At 42.1% G+C, this 17854-nt stretch overlaps 1 protein-coding gene across 1 annotated transcript; it reads left to right on the top strand.

Moving 5' to 3' along the window:
* The first annotated feature begins 2161 nt into the window (after window positions 1-2161).
* Window positions 2162-12914, top strand: LOC112259875. Its single transcript, XM_024434558.2, has 5 exons — window positions 2162-2472; window positions 8106-8402; window positions 8546-8791; window positions 8949-9094; window positions 12036-12914. The coding sequence occupies exons 1-5, from the start codon at window positions 2406-2408 to the stop codon at window positions 12396-12398; spliced, it is 1119 nt and encodes a 372-aa protein (XP_024290326.1). The 5' UTR covers window positions 2162-2405; the 3' UTR covers window positions 12399-12914.
* Window positions 12915-17854: the final 4940 nt, after the last annotated feature.

The following is a 17854-nucleotide window of genomic DNA, read 5'->3' on the forward strand; positions in this document are numbered from 1 at the left end:
TGTTTGTGGGTGATTGTCTATGTTGTAGCTTCACGGTCGTCATTTGTTTATTGTTTTGTATGCAGTGTCAGTACTTTCTTTATTAAAGATTTACCATGGACACTTACCACGCCGCATATTGGTCCTCTGATCCGTTTCGCCTCTCCTCTTCAGATGAAGAGGAGGAAATCCGTGACAGAATCACCCACCCGACTCGGACCAAGCGGCGTGATAAACAGCAGCGACGACAGCAGCAGCAGCAGCAACAACAGCGGCCAGCATCACAGGACTCCTGGACATGGGAGGAGATACTGAACGGAGAGGGACCCTGGGCACAGGCTGGGAAACATCGCCGTCCGAAATCAGAGCTGGAGGCAGCGAAAGCTGAGCGGCGGCGATATGAGGAGGCAGCACAGCAGTGCGACAGGTACGAGAGGCAGCCCCAAATTTTTTTTTTTTTGGGGGGCAGACGAGGTGTGGTACTAAGCCAGGTAGCAGACCTGAGCTCACTCCTCGTGCTTATTATAAGCAGCGCATTACTGGTCAGGCACCGTGTTATGCGGTTAAGCGCACGGTGTCGCCAGTGCGTGCCCATAGCCCGGTGCGCTATAGGGCAGCCCCGAAAGTGCCATGCGAGTGTGGGCATCGAGCCAGGGCGTATGGTGCCTGCTCAGCGGGTCTGGTCGCCGGTACGCAGTTTTGGTCCAGGTTATCCTGCGCCGGCTCTGCGTGCTGTGTCTCCGGGGCGCTGGGAGGGTGCAGTGCGTCCTCTGCCTGCGCTCCGCTCGTGTCGGGCGAATGTGGGAGTGGAGCCTAAGGGAGAGGTGCGTGTAGTAAGCACTAGATCTTCTGCCCCTCTGTCCAGAGCTTCTGCCCCTCTGTCCAGAGCTTCTGCCCCTCTGTCCAGTGGGGTCATTGAGAGGGGTGGCCATGGTGAGAAAGCCACGGAGGCGGACAATAAGGCGGACTAAGACAATGGTGAAGTGGGGTCCGCGTCCTGCGCCAGAGCCACCACCGCGGACAGACGCCCACCCAGACCCTCCCCTATAGGTCAAGGTTTTGCGGCCGGAGTCCGCACCTTTGGGGGGGGGTACTGTCACGTTCTGACCTTTATTTCCTTTGTTTTGTATTTATTTAGTATGGTCAGGGCGTGAGTTGGGTGGGCAGTCTATGTTTGTTTTTCTATGTTTTGGGGCATTTCTATGTTTCGGCCTAGTATGGTTCTCAATCAGAGGCAGGTGTCATTAGTTGTCTCTGATTGAGAATCATACTTAGGTAGCCTGGGTTGCACTGTTTGTTTGTGGGTGATTGTCTATGTTGTAGCTTCACGGTCGTCATTTGTTTATTGTTTTGTATGCAGTGTCAGTACTTTCTTTATTAAAGATTTACCATGGACACTTACCACGCCGCATATTGGTCCTCTGATCCGTTTCGCCTCTCCTCTTCAGATGAAGAGGAGGAAATCCGTGACAAGTATCCCAAAATATTAAGCGAAACCAAGCATAGAAAACAGCATTGGCATTAATAAAAATAAAAAAACATAAAGCTACTGTTATATTATAAGTATTTCACTGCCAACCTAGTTGATTAACAATTTTGATTTGTTAAATTAAAAAGTTTTTTTTTCTAAATAAATGTGGGACACAAAAAAGTCCAAAATGTATTGCTCCAATAACTTTCAAAAGATTGTTCTGAAGTTCGCCCCCCAAAATGTATTTTCTTATGAATGAAGTCGCACAAAAATGTGTGTCTTTTCCTAGGAATTAAGCTGCATAAAAATGTGTCTTTCCTATGAATTAAGTCTCACAAAAACTTACGAAATCTGCTGAAATAGTTGTTTTGTCAGACAGACAGACAGTAGTGAGGTCATTTAGTCACTTCACCAAAGAAACAGAAGCAGGTTGCCACAGAGATCAATAGACACAGGAAGAGACATCACCACAAGATGTTACCTGAAACATAGAATGAGGCCATTGTCAGTAAGCTAGGACCCACTTCCTCCTGAAAACACACAAGTGGGCGGGCTTTTCATGTACCTCAGCCACACTGAGAAATGGGCATGGAAGATAACTCATGCAAACCCTTCTGCAGGCATGCAACACCTACATGAAAATACACACACACTGTTCTGATACCATCAGTCTGATCAGCACAGTAACAGACCCCAAACACACCCACTCCTGATGGTCTAACTCTCCAGCTGAGTGAAGGGGTATTTTCAGAGAACGACTATAGATTGTGACTTCCTTTCCAACTAACATACAGGGATTATTTTCTAGAACAGCAGCCCTCATCAAAGGAAGTCTCTTTCTCTCTTCTCTACTCTTCTCAGTGTGTGTTTGTGGGTCGAGCTAGCTACCAGTCAGTCACAGAGAGATAGTGAGGACGTACAGCCAGAGGAAACAGACATATAACTCCTAACAGAGATGTCTGGTAGTCCCCTCTCCTCCTTCTTCAAACAGGGAATACTCCTACTCTCTATCCTCCACTATGGTTAGTATTGTATGGAATCTTTACTTTCTGCTGGTCATGTTTTGTATCTATTAAATGTGCTTGCTTGTATGTTAAATTTAATAATATAGTTAGCTTTCGCTAACTTCCTTGTTAGTTTTTTGCAGTTTCTCCTAAGGTATATTGATACAATTAGTTTTTAATGAAACACATTCACATATATTTGATGCGAGTGTCATTGGTGTAGTTGGGTCAGCAGCTTTTTGTAATGCTTCCAGAAGCAAGATATCTTATGACCCTGTACCATATGATTGTAAACTTCCCCCTGCAGGCCAATCAAACCTTCTGCATCTTATTGATAACCTATAATACAGTATATGGTTGTAGACTGCCATGTAATAATCACCGTTTCCCATGTGTGTATATACAGTGCATTCGGTATTCAGACCCCTTGACTTTTCCACATTTTGTTACATTACAGCCTTGTTACCTTGTTGAACAGAAAGAAAATGTGAAACAGTTGGGAAATGTTGTAGTAAACTTATGGATCTGCTGTTTAGGGAGCGTGTATATGAAAAAGTAATTTCAAGGGTAGGTATGCCTGAGTATAAGTAAGAGCTGTGAACACTACGAGCGACAAGACACCTCAAGAGAGATACACCACAGAACACTCTAAAGAAGAAATAAATAAAACATGGATCTGTTAAGTACTGACACGCCCGTGACGACCTTAACATCGGAAGTAGGACCACGGCTAAACATAGAGAAAGGGATGAGTATAAATCAGCAATATATGATGCGCCAGAAAATGTGTATAGAACCCAATTTCCTCCCGTAACTGTACTGAGAGATCAAGTGTTGATGTCTAATGGACAACTATGGGGGTATATGCTTGATTACCCTGCCTGTAGAGTGAAACTCTATACTTAAAAATGTATTATTTTATTTTACCCCGTTTTCTCCCCAATTTCGTGGTATCCAATTGTTTTAGTAGCTACTATCTTGTCTCATCGCTACAACTCCCGTACGGGCTCGGGAGAGACGAAGGTTGAAAGACATGCGTCCTCCGATACACAACCCAACCAAGCCGCACTGCTTCTTAACACAGTGCGCATCCAACCCGGAAGCCAGACGCACCAATGTGTCGGGGGAAACACCATGCACCTGGCAACCTTGGTTAGCGCGCACTGCGCCCGGTCCGCCACAGGAGTCGCTGGTGCGCGATGAGACAAGGATTTGTATACCGGCCAACCCCTCCCTAACCCGGACGACGCTAGGCCAATTGTGTGTCGCCCCACGGACCTCCCGGTCGCGGCCGGGTAGAAAACACTCTGAAGTTTCCAAAACTGTAAAAATATTGTCTGAGTATAACAGAACTGATATTGCAGGCGAAAACCTGAGGAAAATCCAATCAGGAAGTGCCTCTTATTTTGAAACCTCTCTGTTCCTATGCATGCCTATCCTCCATTTAAAGGGATATCAACCAGATTCCTTTTTCCATGGCTTCCCTAAGGTGTCAACAGTCTTTAGTCATAGTTTCAGGATTTTATTTTGAAATATGAGCGAGAAAGATCACATTGCGTAAGTGGATAGGATGGGGAGAGTGAGTTTTGCGCAACAGAGTAAAGCGGCCATTGCTTCTCCCGGTGTTATTGAAAAACCTACACACCCGGTTGATATATTATCGAATATATATTTTTAAAACAACCTGAGGATTGACATGTTTCTGTGGACATTATGGATATTATTTGGAATATATGTCTGCATTGTCGTGACCGCTCTTTCCTGTGGATTTCTGAACATAACGCGACAAACAAACAGAGTTATTTTGGGTATCAAAATAATCTTTATGGAACAAAAGGAACATTTGTTGTGTATCTGGGAGTGTCGTGAGTGAATACATCCGAAGATCATCAAAGGTAAACGATTAATTTGATTGCTTTTCTGATTTTCGTGACCTAGCTACTTAATGCTTAGTGTACATAATGTTATGCTGTGCTATGCTATCGATAAATTTACACAAATGCTTGGATTGCTTTCGCTGTAAAGCATTATTTCAAAATCTGAGACGACAGGTGGATTAACAAAAGGCTACGATGTGTTTTGCAATATTGCACTTGTGATTTCATGAATATTAATATTTTTTAGTAATATTATTTGACTGTGGCGCTATGCTATTCAGTGGTTGCTGACGAAAATGATCCCGCTAACGGGATGGGTAGCGTCTTAACTATGACAAGCCACACTATGTACTTGTAAGCAAGAAATATATTGAAAACATTCAGGTTGAGCTTAAAACGGAGCAGCACTAAAATATAGATTTTACTGTAAAGTGATTGTAAAACTCAACTTTAGACCTGTCAAATCTTCTCTACATATCTAAAATATTATTATAATTATATATATTACATATATTTTTTATATAAACATAATAAAAAACAAAAATACATTTAAATGGTTATGGTACACAACCACCATCTTGTATGTATCATACTATGTTGATCAAGTGGGTAATGGATTACAAAGTTATCTTTTCTTTTGAAGACTGGCCCTTTTATTGGCAAAGAGTTTGATCGCTGTCTTTTGTCTCTTTAATTTTGTTAATTGGGTCAGGGTGAGCAGAATGCATCCTTTGAGAAGATTCAAAGTAATCTCACATAGTGATAATATGAGATCTGAAGAATAATGACCCAAGATGGCCTTACGTTCTTTATGGGTAGCCCCAACTAGCGATCTCAACCATTGAATGGAACCGCTAGAGTATGACTTGAATTGTCGGCGGTAGTAGTCAGGCGATGGAATAGCTATAGATGCTGGAAGTAAAAAGTGTGTATGATAGGTTTTCATGCATGCTAATGCAATAGTCGTACAACTCAAGGGGTCAATGTAGACATCTTTGATTACCTCTTCTCTGAATCTGAAGCATCCGTCATGCAGTATAACCACAGCATTGTCACAGTATAATTCCATCTATTCATGGAAATCAAAGGTATTATGACGTACAGTCTCAGACCAAGTCATGAATCTCTCTCTCTCTTTGGGAGACATTTGATCACACCTGTACATTTCAGGACTGGGATAAGATCCAATATAATGTAGGTTCTCCTCAGATGTGAAGAAACTTCAACTGTTAATGTTTCTCTGGTTGAAGGCGGGGTCTACACAACACAAGATTTTACTACCTTGGGATATGACACTGGGTGCAACGCCTTGTTGTATAAAGGGGGTTCAAAAGAAGATAGGAATCATAGGCTCTAGAATTGTGAGCTAAAAAAGCGAAGTTTTTGTACTGGGGATTTCTGAAATGTTTTAGAAAGAATAGTCTTTTCAACCCTGAAAGTCATCGTAGATACGAAAATAGGCAGATGAACCCCTGATTTCTGATTTCTCTCGAAGTCATAAAACACATTTTTCTCTGAATGTTCATCTCTAGTCAATGGTTGAATGTAGCACTCATGTTCCACTTCTTGAACCACTTCAGTGTCTCTGCTTTTCAAATGCTCTTAACATTTGGGTGGCAGGTAGCCTAGTGGTTAGAGCATTGGACTAGTAACTGGACGGTTGCAAGATCAAATCCCTGAACTGACAAAGTAAAAATCTGTTGTTCTTCCCCTGAAAAAGGCACTAGGCCATCATTGAAAGTAAGAATTTGTTCTTAAACTGACTTGCCTAGTTAAATTAAGGCGTAGGATACCACATGTTGGGGATTGTCTATTTTAAGGTTTGGACATTTTTTCGTAGCAGTCGGAGGAACGACATGTACGATGACAATCCTCACATGGTGTTAGGTGTAACGGCTGCATTGGACAGGCCACTGGCCTTTTGTAAAGCATCTAGATCAGTACATACAGGAATGAGTAAATGTTATAGAACTTCTGCAAAACATAACTGATTACCAGGATTGTTGACGTTTATGAGATAGCCCTTCTTATTTTTTATGATTTCTGATTGCATGAGACTATCATGTTTCCTTCTCTGACCCCCTCCGCCTAAGGTTTGGCGGACTATTTGTACAACAAGTTCTAAGGTCCTATCAGCTATGATGGATACATTAGATAGAACAAGACGTTCCAACAGGGCAGTAAATTGTTCAAGATCTGCTTCACCATTTGGTAAAACAGGATATACTGTGTTTTGCAGACGATCACCACATATTTCAACTCGTATTTCATGAGTTGTGGCCACATCTGTAGCCCGTTCTAAAAGTTCTCCTAGAGTATTCAAAATCATCACATAAAAAACTGCATAATCATGGCTCTGATTCATACATGTGAAATTAAAATAACTGACGAATCTCTGTATAGTTAAATGTATTGCGGTGCAAAACACGGACACTTCAATCAATACCGTCCCCCATCTTATGTATTACACAATATTCCAATTCATCAAAATCATCATGTGGTTGCTCATTGTCTTCATAACCTGCAGGGCTTGTAGGTGCCATGTGTTTATGTGTGGGGGGTGTTGTTGAAAGAGGGGTTAGCTCGTTCATTTGGTTATTTAAGGAGATCAGTTCTGGGGGTACCTGTGATAATGTGTGATTATGTGTAGGAGTTATAGCAGTTGTGAATGTATGTGTGGGGGTTGGGCCCCTCTTGTTAATTAGGTTAATTAAGGAGATAAGTTCTGTGGGTACCTGTGATAATGTGTCATCATTTGCATGATTTAAAATAGGAGGTGAGTGTTGTTGTGTGGGGTGTGGTGTTGAAGGAGGGGTGAGCTCATTCATTTGGTTAATTAAAGAGATCAGTTCTGGTGGTATTCTAGAAGTATCCATGTTACATACATATTTTATTGTTTGTTTGGGCATTTTTTAATCAGATTGGTGCTTATCAAGCGTGGCATGGTTTTCTTCCAGAAGAATAGATCTTGGCTGTACTGCAGTCTTAGTAAAGCAACCATACGTGTGTGTAGCTGGACTTATCTGGCTTTTAGAGCCCTGTAAAAGGCTGTGAGAAACGTATCTTGAAGATCTATATCGTGATCCATGTCCTCACTGATGCTATCTTCAAAAAGTATAGGCTCTACCTCAGAATTTAATGTATAAAGCTGATTAGACACATCATACAACACATCATCATCATCATAGCTCAACATTTCATCATCAAAAATACAAATGAGAAGACAATCATACTGAAAGCAATGTGAGAATTGCGTTGTGGAAAGCTTTTATACTGAACAGAAATAAAAGCGCAACATGTAAAGTGTTGGTCCTGAAATAAAAGTTTCCAGAAATGTTCCATGTGAACAAAAAGTTCATTTCTCTCAAATTATGTACAAATGTGTTTACATCCCTGTTAGTGAGCATTTCTCCTTTGCCTAGATAATCTATCCACTTGACAGATGTGGCAAATCAAGAATCTGATTAAACAGCATGATCATTACACAGGTTTATCTTATGCTGGAGACAATTACAAGGCCACTCTAAAATGTGCAGTTCTGTCGCACATCACAATGCCACAGATGACTTAAGTTTTGAGGGAGGGTGCAATTGGCCCAAGACCTCCACATCCGGTGCTGAGGAGTATTTCTCTCTGTAATAAAATATATTTCAATTGACTGTTTTCCTTAAATTAACTGTAACTCAGTAAAAACATGTATTTCTAGATGAACACTTATTAAGATGATCCCTATCTGAATAAACAGGAACAAACTGACTCTTCTTCTCTCTTTAGGGACCTGGGCTGATGTCCCTCCAATAGACCAGTATGGCTTGAAGGGAGGTTCGGTATGTGTGGCTGTTGCAGAACCCCCTGATCAACTCAAAGGAATTACATGGAAGTTCCGAAAGGATGTAATAGTGGATGATAAAGACATATCTCCTAAATACAAGAAGAAGGTAGATTATAACCCAGTGAACCACACTCTGTGCATTAAGACTCTGATGGACACAGACAGTGGAATTTACATTGCAAATGCAAAGAAAATAGATTGGACAGATTCAACGTCTTCATACAAACTTAAGGTGTTGGGTGAGTTTTGTGATTTTTTTTGTTGTGTTTTGGTAGCCTGCTATGTGTTTCTGTTTTGCTTAAAATAGCGAATCTCCTTTTTTTGTGTCTTCACCAGTCATACATGTCAAATGTATCTTTCTGAACTGTGTTGGTTGTTGTAGAAGCTGTTCCCATTCCAGCCATGCAGGTGACATACTACAACTCAAGTACAGGACGTTGTAACATCACAGTGAATTGTTCAGGCTGGATGTTTTCTGTCTGTGATGGAGGTCAGTGCCCACTGTACAAGGATTCTCTGTCAGTCTCTGAGGTCAACATCACTGTTTCCAGTGGTAATGGATTCATTAAGTGTATCGTCAACAATCGTGTCAGCACAGAGACCAAATCACAACGCATGAATGACATATGTAAGTCTAACTTCCACTTTCTGTGATTTCCTCTAGCATTGTAAAAAAAAATCAACAAAGTTGTAATATCATTGCAGTTATATTCTTCTCCAGCAAAAAATGTTGACAATGCTCTTTGTGTGTGTGTGTGTGTGTGTGTGTGTGTGAGACGTCTCAGGTATTGCTGAGAAGAAGGGGATCGCTGCAGCATCACTAGTTGGCATCATTGTGGGCATTGTTACTGGTGGATTACTCTTAGTTGGTGTAGGATGCATCATATCAACCAGAAGATGGCGATCCCCTAAAGAAATACTGCTTCTGAAGGTACCCTCTCATTAATCTATGTTTAAACAATTGTAGAGTCTATTGACGCACCATTGAGTAAATATATGTAAAATAATAACATCCAGGTACAAATCTGTCAGGTTAAGCTAGAGATACAGTGGGGAGAACAATTATTTGATACACTGCCGATTTTGCAGGTTTTCCTACTTACAAAGCATGTAGAGGTCTATAATTTTTATCATAGGTACACTTTAACTGTGAGAGACGGAATCTAAAACAAAAATCCAGAAAATAACATTGTATGATTTTTAAGTAATTAATTTGCATTTTATTGCATGACATAAGTATTTGATATATCAGAAAAGCAGAACTTAATATTTGGTACAGAAACCTTTGTTTGCAATTACATTGAATTGATCATACGTTTCCTGTAGTTCTTGATCAGGTTTGCACACACTGCAGCAGGGATTTTGGCCCACTCTTCCATACAGACCTTCTCCAGATCCTTCAGGGTTCGGGGCTGTCGCTGGGCAATACGGACTTTCAGCTCCCTCCAAAGATTTTCTATTGGGTTCAGGTCTGGAGATTGGCTAGGCCACTCCAGGACCTTGAGATGCTTCTTACGGAGCCACTCCTTAGTTGCCCTGGCTGTGTGTTTCGGGTCGATGTCATGCTGGAAGACCCAGCCACGACCCATCTTTAATGCTCTTACTGAGGGAAGGAGGTTGTTGGCCAAGATCTCGCGATACATGGCCCCACCCATCCTCCCCTCAATACGGTGCAGTCATCCTGTCCCCTTTGCCGAAAAGCATCCCCAAAGAATGATGTTTACACCTCCATGCTCTACGGTTGGGATGGTGTTCTTGGGGTTGTACTCATCCTTCTTCTTCCTCCAAACATGGCGAGTGGAGTTTAGACCAAAAAGCTCTATTTTTGTCTCATCAGACCACATGACCTTCTCCCATTCCTCCTCTGGATCATCCAGATGGTCATTGGCAAACTTCAGATGGGCCTGGACATGTGCTGGCTTGAGCAGGGGGACCTTGCGTGGACTGCAGGATTTTAATCCATGATGGCGTAGTGTGTTACTAATGGTTTTCTTTGAGACTGTGATCCCAGCTCTCTTCAGGTCATTGACCAGGTCCTGCCGTGTAGTTCTGGGCTGATCCCTCACCTTCCTCATGATCATTGATGCCCCACGAGGTGAGATCTTGCATGGAGCCCCAGACCGAGGGTGATTGACCGTCATCTTGAACTTCTTCCATTTTCTAATAATTGCGCCAACAGTTGTTGCCTTCTCACCAAGCTGCTTGCCTATTGTCCTGTATCCCATCTGTTAGGAATTTTATGAATAATGACTAAACAATATCTACATTTTAAATAGAACTATAACTAATTAAAACTATACTCTGTTTTATTATATCTGATTAATAACATTAATTCATAAGGAAGGGATTGTGGAGCATGAAACAGGGGGTAATTAAATAAAATAAATACCATTCCAGCTAGGTTGGGGAGGACTAGATTGTGGGTTTTAAGTAAGCAGAAAGAATCGTTAACCTATGGTTGAACCGACTCAACTTAGCTCTGGGATGTTTAGATAAGGCAGTGAGTGTTTTCCTAGGTTTTCCATTATCTGGAGCTGTCTTCTGAATAGTGATAGATGAAGGTGAGATTTCAGAAGTTAATCTTGATAAGTGTGTGTCTGGAGTGAGCGAGCGAGGGGGTTGGAATAAACTTTTTAACCTGTTCTGCCCTTGTCGATAGGAGGAAGGACATTTTATAACCTATGACGTCATATTTTGTATATAAACTGTTGTTCGTGGTTTCATGGCAGCGCGCTCCGAGAATAAATACTATTATCTAATTTTTCTGTCTATTTTATGCAAATCAGAATCTTAAACATTCTCATAAAATAGACTAAGTGAATTCAATTAATGAAAACATATTGGAATTATGAAATTACATTAACACCATCCCAGCCTTGTACAATTTTAGCCCTGATGTCCTTACACAGCTCTCTGGTCTTGGCCATTGTGGAGAGGTTGGAGTCTGTTTGATTGAGTGTGTGGACAGGTGTCTCTTATACAGGTAACGAGTTCAAACAGATGCAGTTAATACAGGTAATGAGTGGAGAACAGGAGGGATTCTTAAAGAAAAACTAACAGGTCTGTGAGAGCCAGAATTCTTACTGGTTGGTAGGTGATCAAATACTTATTTCATGCAATAAAATGCAAATGAATTACTTAAAAATCATACAATGTGATTTTCTGGATTTTTGTTTTAGATTCCGTCTCTCACAGTTGAAGTGTACCTATGATAAAAACAGACCTCTACATGCTTTGTAAGTAGGAAAACCTGCAAAATCGTCAGTGTTTCAAATACTTGTTCTCCCCACTGTATCCGTTTTTTTTGCATGGGCCGCAATAGGCAGATGCAGTAGATTGAGATGCAGCCCATGCTACAGCGATGTTCGTCAGAACACGAGACATCCCTGAAATCCGTTGTCTCAGGAAAACATCTGTAGCGTCTGAATGGTTTGGGCTACAAACTAATGTGACCCCACAGTGGAAAGGGGATTTTGCTCTATGACCTGTTTGAAGGTAACCGGTACTGGTTAAAAAAAATAATGGAAGTATGGAGGTATAGTTAAATATGTGGGGGGGGAGAAGCTAAAATATTTCCTGAGATGTACCTCCTAGATATTGTATCTCCTAGATATAGGACAGACTCTTCAAAACCGTACTCCTTATTTTTAACTGTCACATTTATGAATGTGTTATTCAATGCATTTCTATGGGATTTGGGACTAAAGGCCAAATTTAATATTTTATCAAAACATTTACAATGTAATATCAAATATCTAAATGATGCATTGTATGACCATGTTAAAGCAATTCCCCCACCATCCAATGTCTTAGAGTCTAGAGAATTTTAAACAATGATAATTTGCATGTTATGATTACTTATCTCCTAACAGGCCGTTGTTCCAGAAGTTGACAACCCAGTGAGCACTATACCAGGAAGACCAGAACCACAGAACACCCCTGGATCTGAGGTGACATCTATCTACGTTACTGCAGGCAGACCAGGAGCAGTACCAGCATCAGCAGAAGGAGAAGAGGGGCATCCAGGGGACAAGGAGTACACTTCACCAGAAGAGAGGATAGAACCACAGTCCCCCCCACAGGCAGAGACATTCTACAGCACCCTACAGATACCAGCTGCAGCACAGCGCCACCCAGTGGGCAAAGGAAATAATCTAAAGAAACCAGACACGGTGTACTGCACAATAGGATATTACCCCTCCATCCTTCTCAGAGACCCACGGATGTTGCTTTGATTAAGATTGTACCCATAGACTCAGGTACCGAATGCAAACACAGGGGAAATTATGAAGGAGAGAATCATGATAATGGGTTTTTAACATTTCCGGCTAATTTCATCCATATTTAAAGTGGCAATCTGCAATTCATACGTACTTTTAATTGAATTGTATATAACTATTAATCCATGCAGAATACAACATATGCTTGTTTAATTCCATTGTTTGTTAAAACTGTATTTGTAAAACAATTGGTGGCAGGGTACCCGTGTTGTTATTATTTAGACTGCAGATTTCCCCTTCAGATTTTCCCCGATAGAAAGTATGTAAAACAGTCTTATTTTCTGTAAACGAAAATGGAAACATGCAGATGAATACAGTAGTGCTATACATGCTTTAAAAAAGTGTTTATACACAAAGCAGCGGTTTGAAAATGGGAAGCCCATCCATTCAATCAATCAATCAAATCGACCAATCAATAAATATATACATAAACCAATCATTCAATTAATAAATAAATCAAGCAACAACCTACCGACTATGTAATAATGTTGTTTTTCATACATACTGTATGTCTAATTATTTTATACGATGTGAATTTATATTTACAAATATAACTATAAAAGGTATCTGTCACATCTACCTGGTTATGTGGAGGAACTACAGATATGGCAGTCAATTCTGACTAAAAGCATTTGTCCTGTGGACAAAAGCTCACATATCGGATTGGCTGCAGTTCTGCATTTTCTGTAAACCCGATAATCGTTTTATACATGTATTTAGAGGCTGCCTACTTCGCTGCCTACAGATCTGCTGCTCAGCTCTCCACTGCCATTAGCATACATCATCACATACAACGCAGATTGTTTTTGCTCCAATGCAATGTGTGGAGACTGCGTCCTGCTTGTGCAACTGCAATTGCCATTAAAACAGAGAAGGTTCTAACCTTCATTAAGGCCTTGAATGTTCGTTCTAATGAGGCAGAGACTTTGGCCACATCATCATGGTTCAGAGGATGGTGAGTAAAGAGAGAAACGTGGAGGGAGGTTGAGTGTGAACAGCAGCTACGTAGAAATAATGTGTGTGTGTAAAAACATATGGATAAAATATTTTACCTGCATGTGACTCTGAAGGAGGATTTGATAAAGTGATGCTGCTTTCCCTGCATATGTCAATGACAAGATACACCCATCCCTTCATGTATTATTTGACAACTGATACGCCTAATTTGGTCACTCATCATATTTATGTCAATTTAGTCGTGTCTATAGGCTTACTCTATTTGTGAAATTAGTTTCAGTATAGTTTAGGTTTTGACATCGTCGCTAAGTATTCAGATCATTTGCTATGAGACTTGAAATTGAGCTCAGGTGCATCCTGTTTCCATTGATCATCCTTGAGATGTTTCTACAACTTGATTGGAGTTCACCTGTGGAAAATCAATTGATTGGACATGATTTGGAAAGGTACACACCTGTCAATTTAAGGTCCCATAGTTGACAGCACATGTCACAGTAAAAACCAAGCCATGAGGTCAAAGTAATTGTCCATAGAGTTCAGAGAAAAGATTGTGTCGAGGCACGAACCGGGGAAGGATACAAACCAATTTCTGCAGCATTAAAGGTCCCCAAGAACACAGTGGACTCATTAATTCTTAATAGGGAGAAGTTGGGAACCACCAAGACTCTTCCTTGAGCTGGCCGACTGGCCATACTGAGCAATCAGGGGGAAAGGTCTTGGTCAGGGAGGTGACCAAGAACCCAATAGTCACTCTGACAGAGCTCCAGAGTTTCTTTATGGAGATGGGAGAAACTTCCAGGAGGACAACCATTTCTGCAGCACTCCACCAATCAGGCCTTTATGGTAGATTGGCCAGATGGAAGGCACTCCTCAGTAAAAGGCACATGACATCCCGCTTGGAGTTTGCCAAAAGGCACCTATAGGACTCTCAGACCATTAGAAACAACATTCTCTGGTCGGATGGAACCAAGATATAACACTTTGCCCTGAATGCCAAGCGTCACGTCTGGAAGAAACCTGGTAGTATCCATATGGTGAAGCATGGTGGTGGCAGCATCATGCTGTTGGGATGTTTTTCAGTGGCAGGGGCTTGGAGACTAGTCAGGATCGAGGGAAAGATGAACGGAGCAAAGTACAGAGAGATTATTGATGAACACCTGCTCCAGAGTGCTCAGAACCTCAGACGGGGGGGGAAAGTTCCCCTTCCAAAAGGACAACGACTGTAAGCACACAGCCAAGACAACGCAGGAGTGGCTTCGAGACAAGTCTTTGATACTAGCCATCCCGGATCCGGGATCATGAATACAGCCTCAAGCTCATTACCATAACGCAACGTTAACTATTCATGAAAATCGCAAATGAAATGAAATAAATATGCTAGCTCTCAAGCTTAGCCTTTTGTTAACAACACTGTCATCTCAGATTTTCAAAATATGCTTTTCAACCATAGCAAAACAAGCATTTGTGTAACAGTATTGATAGCTAGCGTAGCATTTAGCGTAGCATTCAGCGGGCAACATTTTCACAAAAACAAGAAAAGCATTCAAATAAAATCATTTACCTTTGAAGAACTTTGGATGTTTTCAATGAGGAGACTCTCAGTTAGATAGCAAATGTTCAGTTTTTCCAAAAAGATTCTTTGTGTAGGAGAAATCGCTCCGTTTTGTTCATCACGTTTGGCTACCAAAAAACCCCGAAAATTCAGTCATCAAAACGCTGAACTTTTTTCCAAATTAACTCCATAATATCGACTGAAACATGGCAAACGTTGTTTAGAATCAATCCTCAAGGTGTTTTTCACGTATCTCTTCGATGATATATCGTTCGTGGAAGTCTGCTTTCTCCTCTGAATCACATGGAAGAATGCTTGCAGCTGAAGATTACGCACCAATTTCGACAAAGGACACCGGGCGGACACCTGGTAAATGTAGTCTCTTATGGCCAATCTTCCAATGATATGCCTACAAATACGTCACAATGCTGCAGACACCTTGGGGAAACGGCAGAAAGTGTAGGCTCGTTCAGGGCGCATTCACAGCCATATAAGGAGACAATGGAAAACAGCGCCTCAAAAATTTAGCTCACTTCCTGTTTGAAGTTTCATCTTGGTTTCACCTGTATAGCATCAGTTCTGTGGCACTCACAGATAATATCTTTGCAGTTTTGGAAACGTCAGAGTGTTTTCTTTCCAAAGCTGTCAATTATATGCATAGTCAAGCATCTTTTCGTGACAAAATATCTTGTTTAAAACGGGAACGTTTTTTTATCCAAAAATGAAATACTGCCCCTAGAGTCTCAAGAGGTTTTAAGTGGCCCAGCCAAAACCCGGACTTGAACCCGATTGAACATATTTGGAGAGACCTGAAAATTGTTGTGTAGCGATGCTCCCCATCCAACCTGACAGAGCTTGAAAGGATCTGCAGAGAAGAATGGTAGAAACTCCCCAAATACAGCTGTGCCAGGCTTGTAACGTAATACCCATGAAGACTCGAGTCTGTAATCGCTGCCAAAGGTGTTCCAACAAAGTACTGAGTAAAGGGTCTAAATGCTTATGTAAATGTTATATTTTTCAAAAAAATCTAAAAACCTGTTTTTGCTTTGTCATTATGGGTTATTGTGTGTAGATTGATCGGGGGGGGACGATCAAACTGGAAACCACATATCCTGAGGATGTATTCATTGTAGCTGGGGATTTTAACAAGGCTAATCTGAAAACAAGACTCCCTAAATTGTATCAGCATATCGATTGCCAAACCAGGGCTGGTAAAACCTTGGATCATTGCTATTCTAACTCCCGCGATGCATATAAGGCCCTCCCCCACCCTCCTTTCGGAAAAGCTGACCACAACTCCATTTTGTTGCTCCCTGCCTACAGACAGAAGCTAAAACAAGAAGCTCCCGAGCTCTGGTCTGTTCTGATTCCACGCTCCAAGACTGCTTCCATCACGTGGACTGGGTTATGTTCCACACTGTGTCCAACAACAACATTGACGAATACGCTGATTCGGTGAGCGAGTTCATTAGAAAGTGCATTGAAGATGTCATTCCCATAGCAACAATTAAAACATTCCCAAACCAGAAACCGTGGATTGATGGCAGCATTCCGTGAAACTGAAAGAACGAACCACTGCTTTTAACCAGGGCAAGGGGACCGGAAACATGACCGAATACAAACAGTGTAGCTATTCCCTCCGCAAGGCAATCAAACAAGTTAAGCTTCAGTATAGAGACAAAGTAGGCTCAGACACAAGAGGTATGTGGCAGGGTCTACAGTCAATCACGGATTACAAAAAGAAAACCAGCCCAGTCACAGACCAGGATGTCTTGCTCCCAGGCAGACTAAGTCTCTTTTTTTGCCCGCTTTGAGGACAATACAGTGCCACTGATACAGACCGCAAACAAAACATGCGGACTCTCCTTCACTGCAGCCGACGTGAGTAAAACATTTAAACATGTTAACCCTCGCAAGGCTGCAGGCCCAGACGGCATCCCCAGCCGTGTCCTCAGAGCATGCGCAGACCAGCTGGCTGGTGTGTTTACGGACATTTTCAATCAATCCTTATCCCAGTCTGCTGTTCCCACATGCTTCAAGAGGGCCACCATTGTTCCTGTTCCCAAGAAAGCCAAGGTAACTGAGCTTAATGACTACCGCCCCGTAGCACTCACTTCCGTCATCATGAAGTGCTTTGAGAGACTAGTCAAGGACCATATCACCTCCACCCTACCTGACACCCTAGACCCACTCCAATTTGCTTACCGCCCAAATAGGTCCACAGACGATGCAATCTCAACCACACTGCACACTGCCCTAACCCATCTGGACAAGAGGAATACCTATGTGAGAATGTTGTTCATCGACTACAGCTCAACATTTAACACCATAGTACCCCCCAAACCCGTCATCAAGCTCGAGACCCTGGGTCTCGACCCCGCCCTGTGCAACTGGGTACTGGACTTCCTGACTGGCCGCCCCCAGGTGGTGAGGGTAGGTAACAACATCTCCACCCCACTGATCCTCAACACTGGGGCCCCACTAGGGTGCATTCTGAGCCCTCTCCTATACTCCCTGTCCACCCACGACTGCGTGGCCATCCACGCCTCCAACTCAATCATCAAGTTTGCGAACGACACTACAGTGGTAGGCTTGATTACCAACAACGACGAGACGGCCTACAGGGAGGAGGTGAGGACCCTCAGAGTGTGGTGTAAGGAAAATAACCTCACACTCAACGTCAACAAAACTAAGGAGATGATTGTGGACTTCAGGAAACAGCAGAGGGAACACCCCCCTATCCACATCGATGGAACAGTAGTGGAGAGGGTAGTAAGTTGTAAGTTCCTCGGTGTACACATCACAGACAAACTGAATTGGTCCACTCACACAGACAGCATCGTGAAGAAGGCGCAGCAGCGCCTCTTCAACCTCAGGAGGCTGAAGAAATTCGGCTTGTCAC

This window comes from Oncorhynchus tshawytscha, linkage group LG10 (genome assembly GCF_018296145.1).
Source record: "Oncorhynchus tshawytscha isolate Ot180627B linkage group LG10, Otsh_v2.0, whole genome shotgun sequence".
Taxonomy (NCBI): Eukaryota; Metazoa; Chordata; class Actinopteri; order Salmoniformes; family Salmonidae; genus Oncorhynchus; species Oncorhynchus tshawytscha.